This window comes from Chiloscyllium punctatum, chromosome 5, assembly GCF_047496795.1.
Source record: "Chiloscyllium punctatum isolate Juve2018m chromosome 5, sChiPun1.3, whole genome shotgun sequence".
Lineage (NCBI taxonomy): Eukaryota > Metazoa > Chordata > Chondrichthyes > Orectolobiformes > Hemiscylliidae > Chiloscyllium > Chiloscyllium punctatum.
This window is the reverse complement of record NC_092743.1, coordinates 45,561,893-45,578,282: the sequence shown is the minus strand read 5'-3', so window position 1 is coordinate 45,578,282 and position 16,390 is coordinate 45,561,893. Positions and strand designations below refer to the sequence as shown.

Below are 16,390 nucleotides of genomic sequence, written 5' to 3'. Positions count from 1 at the left end.
CACAGTCTGAGTTTTATGTTTAGGCATGTGCATAGAGCTCAAAGGTGTCTCAACTCAAAGACAACATTTTTTTTTGATTGTGTCCTTATTCCATGCAAGTCTTTGGTGAAAAACTATCAGAAGTGAATGTAATCCTTGTTGTGATAAAAGGTCTGTGACCTGTTAGTGAATGAGATACTGAGTGTTGTAGCTTCTTTTATGACATGTGTATGAACCCTGGCAGATGTAAGATAGGCAGTATTGATGTGATGTAGCTGTTGTAATGATGTAGCAGACATTGATTACACATGGGGCATTTGATAAAGAAGTCTAACATACAACACCGTGTGTGACACTCCTCTACAGTGGTAGCATTGCAATGTTAACTTACACTCATAGAAGCATGAACTATTGAGTAGTCAGTGGTACACAGTCTAGCAGAGCACCACAGATCATTGATGTGTTTGCGACATTGAGCCAGGCTCTCTGAGTGGCTGAAAGGCACTGACCTCTGCAGCTATCTCTGTCCATGGATGTCCTTATCAATTGGGATGGCCTCTTGTGAAGTGAAGTGCTATCCATGTGCTTTTTAAAGATAGTGCCAGGATGTTGGAGCCTGGTTGGTTCCAATGGACATCAGAACTTCCTGTCCATAAAATTTTCCATTTTTACCAGTGCATGCTTATGGAATGATCTGAGAAGAATGCAATTGTGTAAGAAAACTTGTCCTGTCCTGAACAAAATTCCCTCCCACATTTATGCCCACTTCCATACTTAGTCTCAGCAAGAGATTATTCTGCCCTTGTTCCGAGGAAACAGTCAACTTGGAAGAGTTAAAGCACTTTGATTTTTGAAGAGAAACATCTGTTTAAAAATACACAAGCTAACGTTTTCATCCATCACTTTTGAAAAGGTGATCTGACGGTAAGAGTCTGCCATCATTCTATGTTCTTACGCTATTTGTTTTCAATCAGGAGTTCTGTTCATCTGAATACATTCTTTCTGACGAGAATATACAGTATTCAAGAAATGTCATTCAGAAGAGTAATCAGTCCTTTGAGTTCAAATAATACGGACTCACAGGTTAAAGATTTAATTTGAAAGAGTAGAAGAAATTACAAAATGCTTTCTTGCTTGTTCATTTTTAAAATATTTGTTTTTAGGATCTATTACCACAACGCAGAGTTTTGACAGAGAGAATCAGCGAGAATATACTGTGTCAGTAACAGCGACGGACCAGGCTGAGGAGCCACTGATCGGCATTTGTCAGATGATCATACTCATAGCTGATGAAAATGATAATGACCCAAAATTTGAGAACAGTCGTTACCAATGTAAGCATCAAACACAGGAAATTACCCACAAATAAATAGTTGCACTTTGTTTCTGATTTCTTCAATGTTAGAGTAATCTTGGACTCCTGTGCATTAAGTGTTATGCTACAATACCTTGGGCCATGTTTTTCTGGCAAGTGAACAACTTCTAATTCTTTTCTCCTGTGACTCACACTGGCAAAGATAATTCAGGATCTGCTATAGAACTGCCTTTTCATCCTGTCTTATCTATTTAGGCAACACAGTTAAGTGCAGTCAATAATTTTAAACAACAGAAGACAGGAATGTAATTTCCAAATGTGCTGTCATTTCTTAATAGATGATGCTCTTTTCCTCCCCTCCTCCATGAAGATGCTGACTCATGCTGGACTCTGGGTCAACATGTATTTCTCTTCCTGCACCTTCCCTAACTAACAAGTGGCTTCCTGTGTACCTATAGATTGTGAAAGTTTCCTCTCTGTGTCAGTGTTACTGAGCTAAATTTTTGCATCTGAACTGCTGCTCCAGTCGAGATCAGTTTGGGATTAAATTGAGAAACTTTCCTGGTCAGTGTATTTTGATATTGGAAAATGCACCAAGTGAATACAGGATTTTCTTTTCTCCTTCTGGTTTAGTATCTTGTTGTAGGACTTTGCTGTATCCTCTTCTGTTCTAATTACACAGGACAGTGGCCTCTACCTCAAATTTTTCTACGTTTCATGTTGGAATTACCTTGTCTCCACTTGGTACCACAGCACCGTTGCAGAAATTCAGCATTTACATATGAGGGAATCTTACCAATAGTCTATATTTTGGAAATCTGTCAAGTATCTCAGTAAAGCAAAAACATATGCTCTTGATATTGTAATCCAGTAGTCTGTGTTGAAATGAATGCAACATAATGATATAATTCTAAGTGAGAAGAGGTGAAGTGATCAAGTTTAAATGACATTTTCAAAGGTCAGTGAACAAATAAGTTAGATAAAGTCATTTTTCTTCTGCATGCAGACTACTTACGTGAAGATACACCAGTTGGCACTAGTTTCCTGCGTGCAGCAGCTCATGATGATGACCATGGAATCAATGCAGTTATCACTTACTCGATATCCAGGCAGCAGCCGGAGTACTTCCAGATCAGTCCAAGCACAGGATGGATTTATGTCAACCATCCCATTTCTCAGGTCAGACCGGTATTGTTTATCATGAAATCAGAGAGGGCAGTTTCAAAATTCTGCCAGTTCTAACAAACATAAATGCATAACTGTATAACATTGACCTCAGTCTAACCTTACAACATATAATTTTTGTTACTCCTTGCTCCTTGGAAGGGATTCTATGAATTCTAAATATTTTGTCCTCAAAAACAGGCCGTGCTACACCATTTTATATGTGCAAACTAGGGGTTCATAATGTTTAAAATTCTTCCTGAGATACTGTGGAAATGAATCTAAAATGAGAAGGCCTAATGTCTACCTGTGGTTCACTTGCAAATTTTAATAGCACCCAGCTGTATTATGCACCATGCAGTCAGATCCTTCAAGCGCCAGTCATTAATGGGAGTGCTGCGTGCAGCTATTAGAAGTGTGAACTGGAACAGTTGTACCTCACTGCCAGGATTGCTGAAACCCCATCAGCAATATATTCCTCCCACCACCCCGTCATCTTCTGGACTCTCTCCAGAGGCTCTATATTAGGTTGACCTGAGCCTACTAGTTTTGCACAGTGATGTTCCTGCCAAACTGAGATGGGAGACTTTGAACCCACTCCGAGAAAGGATCAAGGGGGCCACAATAATTCCTGAACTTTCCTGTGTCTTGTAAAAGATGGAATTTTTGGATGGAAGAAATAGTTTGGGACAGGAACAAAACTGAGGCTGAAGTAGCCAAATTCCTATGATACTTTTTTCATAGCTAACAGACATGAGTACAAATCTCACTACAGCTGGAGAATTTAATTAAATGTGGAATTAAAAAATCAATAATAATCACAGCAAAACTGCTGTAAAACTCATCTGGTTCATTAATCTCCTTTAGGGAGGGAAATCTGTGATGTTCAATTGATCTGACTGACTGGTTTCAGGGCCATTGTCTTGTTGACTCTAAGTTGTTACTTGATATTGCTCAGTAAGTCAACTGTTTATAATCAAGGTGGCACACTGCAGCATTCTCAAGGATAAGGCCTCCTAGTGGCACAGTGTCCCTAATCCTGGATCTGGAGGCCAAGGTTCAAATCCGACCTGCTCCAGAGGTGTGTAGTAACATCTCCGAACAGGTGGATTATCCTCCAACTCACAGCACCACCATCCCCTCCCCTCCCCACTACACCCTCCCAACCTTCTGCACACCAACCCTCTACCCCAGCCCGAGACCTCTGAATCCCAAAATACCCTAGCCCACCACTGTCCCCTACACATCCAGCCACATTAAATACTCCATCACCTACCTGATATTCTAATCACCTGATATCCCAATTACTTGGCACCATACCCACCATAACCCTTTAACCAAATGGCACCCTAACCCCACTCTTATTGTATTCATTTCCTTGCACAGCAGCTGTCAAAATGTTTGGCTGTGTTACTGAACATTGCAATCTCAGAACACATTACACTCACTGCTGCAGAAGGGGGCATGGTTTGATTCCCCCCAAAATCCTGCATACAGGGGAACTATATTGCTTTCACATACGCTCCATATTTCTGAAGGAACCAGGATCGGAATTTCCAGCTGGAATTCAGAGCTCAGTACTAACAGAAAACTTAGAATAGAGATGGCAATCTGACTGTGATTGCCACTTCTTGGAATATCTAGGTCACAGTGTACGAATAAAAATCGCCAGGATCCATCATAACCATGGCGGTTATGAGCAGCTGCTGAAACAGCCTGACCTCCACAAGGATACATGTGTGCTCCACAGATGGAATCACATCTAGGTAGCAGAAATATCAATTTTTAAAAAAAATATGAACCCTGATCGACCTCTGATCTCAGGGAACTAGTAGGACAATTGTTAAAGATGGGGATGGGGCAAAGACTTAAGCAAAAGCTTCTGCCGGCCCAATTCCCATTTCCCAAATGGAGCCATGTCAGAGGTTTTGGCTACACTGTGAGATGGATACCAAAGATGCAGCCTAAAAGACAGATGCTCCTGCCTGATCAATGCTAAGAAGGTTCCCCTGACCATGGGAACCCCCACAACCTGAGTAATGCCTCAGCCTTCTGTACAAGCTGTATATCTGCAATATACTACAGCGTGCATAGTCCATGCTTAGGCTTGGACTTCCATTTTAATTGATTAATGCAATTTTTATTGTCAAGTGCAATGTTTTCACAGTGATGAATAAAATAGGCTGCTTTCAGAACAAACTTATTTAATATGTTATTCAATTTATTTTTATTGCGTTTTCAATTTACAGGGCTTTGGTACTTCATTTTATATTTTGCATTTTGAGTTTTTGTTGCTAATGTTGTTCCCATTGATTACACAGCAATAGTGAAATAAAATGTAAATTTAATGGAATTGTGTCTCTGCCAAGGATTTTACAGCAACCCTGTCAGTCAGAAGATGCATCAGGCCTACCCAATAATAGCTAGCATTTATTGGCATGTTTGTTATATTTCCCATGCTAAATGTAAAACAAAAATCTCCGATTTGATCAAATCATTATCAGTTCTTGACGTATCTTTGTGTTCTAGATTGCTCATATCAGTCGTCAAATAATAGCAACTGACGGAGGCAATCGAAGTAGCAGCGTAGAACTAACTGTTACTATCACTAATATACATAACCAGCCACCCCAGTGGGAGCAGGAAGAATATCAAGTAACTATCCCAGAGAACACTACTCGTGACTTGAGGATTGTGGTATGTAATGCATGTTAAATGATATGACTTGGTTAAATTTACAATGATTGGTTTATGAGGTTCCAAGCAAAATGTTTAGTAAAGAAGACTCAGTGTTGAAATGCAATACATTTTAAATGTTAAATGCAAGTTACATTCAAGTGCAATCATGTTCACCAAGTCCTCAACTTCTGCCCTGACTGAGATCAATACAGATCTGGAATCTAATCCAAACCATCTCCAATCCCCTGTTGCCATGTATGTCTCACTCAGTTATTGATTTTTGTGGATGTGGAAATAAAATTATCAATACAATTTTTGTCTAGTCTGAGCTAAATCATCAACGTTAAATAACACAGGAAAGTTTAGCAAATATCTTTTGTTGGGTGATCAGAAAAAATTCTTCCGTTAAATATTAGATTGACTAAAAGTGTTCTTGTTAATCCCCACAAAGTCCATTTTGATACTTTCCTAAGCAAATTCTTGAGACTAGAACCAGACTATATGCAGCCTTGGCATCCAATTTAACTCTGAGTTCAGCTTTTTACCCCATATCCTCTCCATTACCAAGTAGCTCCGTGTAACTCTGTAATCTACCACAGCTCTACTACCATATAAGATTCAGTTCAAGCGTTTTGAGCTGGCTTGATTTTCTTCACTCCTTCCCTACCTTCTGCTACCTATCCAAGCACCTAGGATTGGTTTACTATATTAGAAGTGCTATATAAATGCAAATTATTGTCATTTGCATAGAATTCCATGTATACAATTTGCTGTAAGCTCACCGAATTCCTTCAATTCTGTCCTTCTGCACATCCGTGATTTTCTTCATCCTTCTATTTACTACGGAATCTCAGTTTTCTTGTCGAAAGAGTGCCAGCCATTCCATTTTCAACATCATGGATAATCTCTCCATCCTGCAGATAGCTCATGTTGATACTTGTCTTTCCCTCCTCCTCACCCAAGACTTCCCAGGCCATAAATAAAACACTCTCCCAGACCTGATTTTCCTTCCTCTGCTAATACTATTTTGTCTTTGATCAATCTGTGTTACGAAAGGTTGACATGCAATGACAGCCTTTTCAAAAGACATATCAAACTCATGCTAGATTGCATTAACACATTCTGTAATGGTGAGCTGAAAAATAACATCAAGAGGGATAACATTCCACTCAGTTGGAGAATCTAGGAACAGAGAATGTAAGAATAACTAAGCAAACAGTTACAAGAGTATCTGATTTGGGACATTGCGAGTAGGAAATTATTCTGTCTTATTAAAAGAATCGGAGAATTGTTATAGCACAAAAGCAGGCTCTATGGACTTTGGAATCGGGTGAGAATGGGTCAAATGAATTTCCTCTTATCCCACTCATTTTTTGATTGTTTACAGGATTTTTGTGAGAACAATAGACTTGCCGATTCACTGAGTGTTTAACTGTTCCCTCACTGTAATTAAAAGCTAATCAGATAGATTTACTTGAGTTTTACCAGAGACACAGGATAGCTTTACCATACTTAACAAACAAAAAGACCCCAAAAAAAACTGCGGATGCTGGAAACCAAAAATAAAACATCTGAGGAGAGAAAACAAAGTTAATATTTTGAGTCCAGTTCAGAAACAGAATGCACAAGTGCTGCCAGACCTGCTGAGTTTTTCCAGCAATTTCTGTTTTTGTTTACTATATTTAACTTGGTTCAAGGAAACAGTTATAAAATACACTGACTTTCCTGCCTACCTACTCACGCATGTGCCCACACACATGCACACACTTGGAGTTTGTCCACATGTAAAAATAGATCACAGAGTCTAGAATGTTAGATGAATTGGATTAAAGTTCTGAGAAATACGAGGGGTATCCAGTCTGTGGAGGTTCATGTCTCAGTTGGCATAATGCTGGACCCAGTGGTCTTGCAACTTTCTCTCTGTGGTCCTGATACTTCCAATTGAAAGATAAAAAGCTGATTTTGACTATTCTTCTGAAGATAGTAGTGTATGGTTACTTACCTTCAAGACATCTCTACTGCCACAGAGGCATGACTAGGTCACATGATCAGCAAATAAGGCCTGACACTTGCAAGGTGGATTAGAGGAAGAGAGGGGGACTCAAGTTGAGATTTCTCTCACCACCATCTCAGCTGATTGTCCTCCTATTGCAGATAAATCAGAAGTTCACAGTCACAGAGGATTGGCTTGACGCACGACCAGTAATTCAAATATCAGCATTCACAATCAGCTCTTGTCTACTCTCAGCTTGGATTTCATTGTTCAACTGATTAGGTTTAAGGTAGTCCCATTGTCATTTGATAACTTGATGTCTTGGAACACCTCTCCCATGGTAAGGATCACTTAATCCAAATGATTGGATTGCCACCAGTTAAATATCTCAGGTGATTGCCTTGATGCCCTACTAATGGGGACAAGCTATTGTTGTGGTTCTGTTCACCGAGCTGGGAATTTGTGTTGCAGACGTTTTGTCCCCTGTCTAGGTGACATCCTCAGTGCTTGGGAGCCTCCTGTGAAGCGCTTCTGTGATCTTTCCTCCGGCATTTGTAGTGGTTTGAATCTGCCACTTCCGGTTGTCAGTTCCAGCTGTCCGTTGCAGTGGTCGGTATATTGGGTCCAAGTCGATGTGCTTATTGATTGAATCTGTGGATGAGTGCCATGCCTCTAGGAATCCCCTGGCTGTTCTCTGTATTGTATAGGTATAGCAACCACCCCAACACACACAAAAGAAGTTGCATCAAGACACTATTCAAAAGGGCCACAACACACTGCAGTACACCAGAACTGCAAAAAAAGGAAGAACACCTATACTATGTATTCGCGAAAAACGGATACCCGCGCAATTTCATCAACAGATGCCTAAGGGAAAGACAACGGAATGAGGACATGCCACAACCCAAAGGACTAGCCATGTTATCATACATCAAGAGCATTTCCGAACTGACAGCAGACTACTGCAACCACTAGGACTCATAACAGCACACAAACCAACAGCCACTCTCAGACAACTCACCAGAACGAAGGACCCGATACCCAGCATGAGCAAAACCAATGTAGTGTACAAAATCCCATGCAAGGACTGCACAAAACACTACATAGGACAAACAGGAAGACAGCTAACGATCCGCATCCATGAACACCAACTAGCCACGAACCGACATGGCCAGCTATCCTTAGTAGCCACACATGCAGATGACAAGCAACATGAGTTCGACTGGGACAACACTACTATTATAGGACAAGCCAAACAGAGAACAGCCAGGGAATTCCTAGAGGCATGGCACTCATCCACAGATTCAATTAATAAGACATCGACCTGGACCCAATATACCGACCACTGCAATGGACAGCTGGAACTGACAACCGGAAGCGGCAGATTCAAACCACTACAAATGCCGGAAGAAAGATCACAGAAGCGCTTCACAGGAGGCTCCCAAGCACTGAGGATGTCACCTAGACAGGGGACGAAACGTCTGCAACACAAATTCCCAGCTTGGCGAACTGAACCACAACAACGAGCACCCGAGCTACAAATCTTCTCACAAACTTTGGGGACAAGATATGTAGTTCATTCATATTTCCCTGTCCATTGTCCTTGATGGTTTCAGCAGACATGGTGCCTCAATCACAATGGCTTGGAATGAGGAAGGTAAAGTAATACAAATTGCAGAGGCATCTTTGGATTTCCATTCCTGCATCAGATGTGTAGAGCTGGAAGAATTTTCCATTTTCGGCCTGGGGTGAACTGAGAGTGACTGTCCTTGACATCATGATAGCTTTTCACTGAGTAAATCATTAAAGAGGTCGAATAAAACAGCAGCCAAGGGCAATCAGAGAGAAAGCTATCTGCTGTTTGGAGTCATGCCTGATACAAAGGAAGATAGTCATGGTTTTTGGAAGTTAAGTCATTTAAGTTAACTGCAGAAGTTCTCAGGATAGTGTCCTAGGCTCACCCAGGGTTTTTATCAATGCATTGGGGATGTTTACTGATGATTGCAAAATGTTCACTACCATTTGCAACTCCCCAGAAACTGAAATAGTCTGTATCCGTATGCATTAAAAGCTGGACAACATTCAGATGTGGACTGATAAGTGATGTGTAACATTCATGTCAGAAAAGGGCCAGGCAATGACCATATATAAGAGAGAATGTAACTGTCTCCGCTTGAAGTTCAGTAGCATTACTGTCACTGAACTGGCCACTATCAACATCCTGGGGGCTGGCCACTATCAACATCCTGGGGGCTACTAGAAACTGAACTGGACTAGTCACATACATACTTTGTCTACAAGAGCAGGTCAAAGGCTACGAGTTCTGTGACAAGTAATTCCCTCCTGTCTTTCCATGGCCTGTTGTCCATATACAAAGCACCTCAACGAGCTTTGTGTGAGTTAACTTTCCAGGAGGAGGTTCTTGATAACAATCAGGAGTGGAGATCTTTTATGAATAGTGCTCAAACAGAGCTATTTAAATAATACAATGAACATTTTATTGAGTTTTGAAATGAAATATCTGAAGAATAGTAATTTCATGAAGTCAGATAATGCAACACAGTAGGGAAATAAGACAATAAAAAATTTTAGCATACAAAATCTAACAGCACCCTGCAGCTATTAAAAGCAGATGAGTATTTCAATCATCAAACTGCTTGAGCATAAAAGTTATCAGATCCCTGAAGAAAGACAACAGGAACAGAAAAATGAGAAATATCTGCAGGTTTATGCTGGACCTATGTGCTAGAACATGACCAAGTGAGAATTTTAATTGAAACATCATTTACATTAATGTATTTTCCATTTTTTTCATTTCTACTTTTCATTGGAGCTAATTTTTCATTGTGTAATGGTGTGAAATATTTGTAATTGAACTGAAGGACTATCTTACATCCTGATTTTAGCATTGAAAGAAACTTATTACCATTTTACACAATCACAGAAAATCAAATTAACCCTTTAAGACTGTTCCAACATTAACCGCTGTTTGCCCAAATATTATTGTGAAATTTAGTTGTTTATATTAATGTGAACTGCTGAGATTCTAGGTATTTACTTTGGCTAAAATTCACAAAGCTGGGTAATTGAGGCTAGAAGTGGAGTTAATCTTAGAAACTTTTATAAGTATTTAATTACAAAAGGTAGATGTTATGAACATACACTTTCTGACACAAAGACCATAATTTCACTCCCTTCCTATTCATAGGTGTACGGTTAACTTCTCATTTATTCCCCATACATTTAAATATGATTAACAACATCAAAAGATGTGAATTTCTATCATTGATTTGAAATATTTTGTTTAGTTTTGAATAATGTGCTTTTAGAATTCACCTTATACAAATCGTATTTCTGAAATAAAAACAGAAAAAAGCTGAAATATTCAGAGGGACTGGCAGCTCTATGTGGTCAGAAAAGCAGAGTTAACATTTGAAAAACTAATGCTGTTTCTTTTCACAAAAGTGCTGCTGAGTCTTTCCTGCACTTTCTATTTTTTATCAGATTTCCAACATTTACACTATTTTGTTTTACATCAAGTGCTATTGACATTCTGTGTACTTTCAAACTTTAAAATAGCTTTGAAATCATGCCTCATATAAATATTGGCATTGATTTTCCAGTCAGTGGTAAAAGAATGATGCCAGCTAATCCTAATACTTACACTTGCTTACAGACGGTCAGTGGACCTTTGGGCTAGTCTTGTGGTAATTAGAAACCTATTTCTACAAAGGTGATCTAAGGCTTGTGTCAACAGGGTAAGCACCATATGTCTTCGGATCAAATAATTCTTCATAAACAGCACTTAATAAACAGAAATATCAACTTTGGGCCACTCCATGTACACCTCAGTTTGACTGTTTTTTTTAATCAAAGAAGTTTGATTCCAGCCATGGGCAACTCCCCGTGTGGGTTTCATTTGGTTGCTCCCGTTTCCTCCCACAGTCCAAAGATGTGCAGATTAAGTGGATTGGCCATACTAAATTGCCTATAGTGTCATGCATAGTGTGTCAGTTAGGTGGATTAGACATGGGATATGCAGGGTTACCCTCATCGTAAGGTCTGTGTGGTCTCAATAGGCCGAATGGCCTAATTCCACATTGTAGGGATTCTATGATCATAACATTGACATCAAAACCAGCACATCCTTTCTAATATAACACTCTATGACTTAAGATGGGCAAACATGTTGAATAATGGATCCTTATGTGTTCCTAACAGCTGTGCAATAATATGTCTCTCACTGTTTGCTCTTCCCATTATTAATATTGAAAGTTTGATCTGTTTCTTTCCAGTATGTTCATTGGAAGTTTATGAATTGTTGGCTCCACACAATTCTCTCCATCTCCTACTCCTCCCCCTCACTAACCCCACCCCCCCCTCCCATTCTCCACCCAACTATCCATTGAAACATTCCAGTAAGATCCAAAGCATTGAAAGACTGGCCCAACATCCGAGTGCTCAATTTGCAATGCAAGCCTACTCCTGTCCACACTGCTGTGTGCAGTTGAAAATCGAGCTCCGTGTTAGCATTAGTGTTACTGGAAAGCTTCTGGACGAAGTACTGACACAATGAAATATCTTGAGGGGCACAGCAATGTGGATAACATCATCTAATTTCCACATTTACCCCCAGAAGCAGATAATCCAGTCATTTTTAAGTTACTTAGATTCAAATGTTTCAGTTACAAATGTGACTTCCAGAGGTGAACATTACATGTAGAAAATCCTGACCACCGCTCCCTTGCCACACACATCGCTGCCACAGTATCCCACCTGTATGTGTACAATCCAACACAATGATATTGGATTGTTAACCAGCCTCAAATAATAGACCAAAATCAGCAGCCTACCATTTAAAAAAAAACCTTAATTAACACGCTATTAATTGTTACCAAGGCAATAGACATAAATTTTATGTTGCCCACGCATTTTTTGGAAGGAGTGACACCAGTATCAATATTTGATACAAAATAGATGTAAAGTTCAAAGTCGGACTGTGGCTGTGTTGATCTGAAGCTGGGAGAGTTTCATGGTATTTTAACTTTGATTTTTCATAGTTTCCAATCTCCAGCAGTACATTTGCTCAGGGAATGGGGCATAGAAAAAGTGCTTTGATCAAGTTTGACTCTTAGATTGCTGTCCCTGTGAAACTTGTTCAGTCTGTGAGAGCTTTCTTCTCCAGTGATAAAGTGAAGGAGAAAAAGGAAGGTCGCTGGCTAGGGACAGGTATACCCTACGGTTCAGAAAATTGAATAACCTACTGCTGAACAAGGGGCTGAGCAAAATAGACAGCAACATCAGGCTGGCATAGCAAGGCAAAGGCATCTTGCCAGCTGTGTCTACAGGGGGAGGATGACAAGCATCCAGATGTCTGATCAGCATTGCCTCAGAAGATTGCTTCCCTCAAGGAAGATATTCACATCTTTTTGTTACATGCCATCTGAGGAGGATTGCCTTCAGTTGTGCTAGGGCCACCCACTAACTGTGTACTTTATAGTATCTCTGGCCTTGAATGATTTCACCTCTGTATCATTCCAGATGTCGTAAAATCATAAGAGCATAAAATATAGGAGCAGAATTAGACCATTTGGCTTGTTGTGTCTGCTTCATCATTTGTGGCTGGTATGTTTCTCAATGCCATTCTCTTGTCTTTTCTCTGCAACCTTTGATCCCCTTACTAATTAAGAATCTATCTATCTTTGTCTTAAATACATCCAATGACTTGGCCTTTCCAGCCTTTTCCAGCAATGAATTCCTCAAGTTCACCACCCTCTGGCTGAAGAAATTCTTCCTCATCTCAATTCGAACTATAGAATCTTTACAGTGTGGAAGCAGACCATTCGGCCCATCGAGTCCACACTGACTCTCTGAAGAGCATCCCACCCAGACCGACGGCCTACCCTATCCCTGTAACCCTGCATTTCTGATCGCCAGTCCACCTAACATGCACAATGGGCAATTTAGTGTGGTCAGTTCACCGAGCCTTCACGTCTAGGGACTGTGGGAGGAAACTGGAACACCCAGAGGAAACCCACACGGACGCAGGGAGAATGTGCAAACTCCACACAGACAGTTGCCCAAGGCTGGAATAGAACCAGGGTTCCTGTTGCTGTAAGGTAGCAATGCTAACCACTGAACCCACAGCTGGCAGCCCATCATTCTTTCAAGCTTTTCAAAGATGCTGTTTTCAGCCATGTCCATGGATACATCTGAATTGTCCATTACCTATGTTCACACAGAATCTGCACATTGATGGAGTATACCTCCATCACCAGTAACAATCCAAGTAAAGCAGGAAGGGCCAGAGGCTTTTTTTGCCATGGCTGGTTTTCCAAATATGCAGGAGGAACTGGACAATGTAAACTCCATCTGGATAGCCAGGATCTTTTATTGTTCAGAAATCCATCAATGTGGAGGTTCTGTATGACAATGGGCAATAGACAATCCAGACGTATCCAGGGAGCAGTCTTGAGGCATACATACTTGAGCACTCCCAGTTGGCAGAGATGTTCAGTGGCCTGGAGCCTTTAGGTGGCTGGCTTCTGAATGACAAAGGGTACATTCTCAACAAATGGTTAATGACCCCAGAGAGAAATTCATGCACAGAACTGCAAATATCCAAACATCTCGAACATATGTTGAGTATAACAATGGTCTGCTGAATGATGGTCCTGGTGGAAGTGTGACCATTATCCTACTTCCTCTCATGTTTGAGATGTTTGGATCTTTGCAGTTTTACGAGAATCTCACTCATGGTCATAGACTGCCATGCCTTGGACAACCTGATTCTCCAAAGAAGTGAAGCCCTGGAACAGAAGGATCTGATGGCAAGAGCCACGTCATCTCAGGATGAGTCTGATGATGAGGGAGAGCGTGCTATCTAGCTGCACAAAGTGGGAATCAGGAGGCTTTTGATACCGATAAGATGAGAGATTCTCTAACACTATGAAGATTCCACTAGCTTTGTGTCAACTGTTTAGCTATAAGATCCTTTTGTTGTGGTTCTGTTCGCCGAGCTGGGAATTTGTGTTGCAGATGTTTCGTCCCCTGTCTAGGTGACATCCTCAGTGCTTGGGAGCCTCTTGTGAAGCGCTTCTGTGATCTTTCCTCCGGTATTTGTAGTGGTTTGAATCTGCCGCTTCCGGTTGTCAGTTCCAGCTGTCTGTTGCAGTGGTCGGTATATTGGGTCCAGGTCGATGTGTTTGTTGATGGACCCAATATACCGGCCACTCCAGCGGACAGCTGGAACTGATAACCAGAAGCGGCAGAGGCAGGCCACTATAAATGCCGGAGGAAACATCACAGAAGCGCTTCACAAGAGGTTCCCAAGCACTGAGGATGTCACCTAGACAGGGGACGAAACGTTTGCAACACAAATTCCCAGCTCGGTGAACAGAACCACAACAGTGAGCACCCGAGCTACAAATCGTCTCCCAAACTTTGAATAAGATCCTTTTCCTTATATCTCCTACACATTAACAACAAGGCTGCCTGTGCATGTGCCAAAGTCAAGGTACTAAATGAGGCTGATCAGAGGGACCACTGAATCCAAACTTCCTTCACAACATGCATTCAATCTAAATCAAAGCCATCTGGACACAAAAACGAAACACTAATGCAGCCAAAACATCAAGCAAAAAGAACAGTTATGCAATAATAAATTAAATCAACAGTTTTCACGACTCCCAATCGTGGACAATTACCTTTGTAAGTCTGTATGTAACTAATGTGCTGTTTTATTGACAGATGTTACAGAATAATGTTCTCCCACTTCCCCAGAGATAGGCTGCTGATCTACATACTGCTTTGCCTGGAATGACTTTGTCAGCTGTCTTCTGGCTATCTGGTTGTCTAAGGCTCAGGGAACCCAGATATGATAGCAGCAAGAATCTCACTTTTTAAATGTACCCATGGATGTGGGTATCACTGGCTGGTATTTCTACCACTAGTTTCCTTTGAGAAGTTGGCGGTGAGCTACCTTCTTGGAACATTGCAGTTCATGTGTTGTACATTGACCCACAATGTCATTATGGAGAGAATTCCACAATTTTGACTAAGTGACAGTAAAGGAACAGTGATATATTTCTGAGTCAGGATGCTGAATGGTTTGGATGGGAACTTGCAGGTGGTGGTGCTGTGACACTCTGTGACATTGATGCAAAAGGCAGTGGGATGGTGAAGAAGCTGCTTACTATCAGAAAAACTCTGAGAGGTGTCCCCAGATATTGAGGGCATATTGAAGTCCAGTTGGTTTTCCTGCTTTTTAGACAGGAACCAGGACTTGGCTGAGACTCCTGGCACTTCATCCCCTCTTGCCTTAGCTTTGAGCACGAGAGCTGATGATGTCTTGCATCAGTGTGTGTGGCTGACTCATATATACCTTCTGAAGTCTGTGCTGGTACCAAGTGATGCTTGAGAATGTGGTGCTGTCTTCTTTGAGGCTTCACCTTCCTCCTTAGGAGTTGATTGTCCCATTGGCACGTGGTTGCAGCTGCCAATGTTTCACCTGTGTGATAAGTGAATAACATGGCAATGGCATGCAAATGAAAGTGTATACCCACCATCCTGTCAGTAAACTGCTGGTTTTGATCCTCCATGACAGTCACCAGATTGTCAATGGAGGACATCATATATTCTGAAGAGCAGGTGATCACATTCATGACCTAGACAGACTCATCCATTGCCCATTTCAATGTGGAACGACTATCATATTTTTGTGTACCTTACACATTTCATCCATCATACACCGCCTGACTGACGACTCTGTTTGTTCAGCATCAGACTTGGATACAGCACCTCGGTCAGCTCCAGCACTCCTCTGACCACCTGGCACCTTTGCTTATTCAGTCTCTGATAGCTGGTCTCGTGACTGTAATGCGCTCGCCCCATTGTGTGGATCTCCGTTAGCTGACTCATATACGCCCACCGAAATGTGTGAGTCTGTGCTGGTACTAAGTGTTGCATGATGATGTGGTTCTGCCTCCTTTGAGGTTTCATCTTCCTCCTTAGGAGTTAATTGTCCCCTTGGCATGAGTGGGTGCAGCTGCCAATGTTTCACCTGCAAGAGAAGCTGATGATAAAATGAAGAGTATCATCTTAATTTGAAGTATGTTTAGAAAGACCTGCTTCCTTAAAAAACACAAGATGGGATTAATGGAAGGTGGTAACCATGGTGTGAACCGCAGCCCCTTCAACATTCTTCCTTGAATTCTGTAGTCTTCAAAACCAAAGCCCATTATATCCCCAGAAAATTCTCC

At 41.1% G+C, this 16,390-nt stretch overlaps 1 protein-coding gene across 2 annotated transcripts in view; it reads left to right on the top strand.

The window, feature by feature from the left end:
- Positions 1 to 16,390, top strand: part of LOC140477040 (neural-cadherin) — a 261,541-nt gene that overhangs the window by 158,286 nt on the left and 86,865 nt on the right. For both annotated transcript variants that reach the window (XM_072570203.1, XM_072570202.1), the window contains exons 10-12: positions 1,143 to 1,313; positions 2,301 to 2,473; positions 4,988 to 5,155. In XM_072570203.1, the coding sequence (XP_072426304.1) occupies positions 1,143 to 1,313; positions 2,301 to 2,473; positions 4,988 to 5,155 (512 nt within the window). The remainder of the gene's footprint in view (positions 1 to 1,142; positions 1,314 to 2,300; positions 2,474 to 4,987; positions 5,156 to 16,390) is intronic.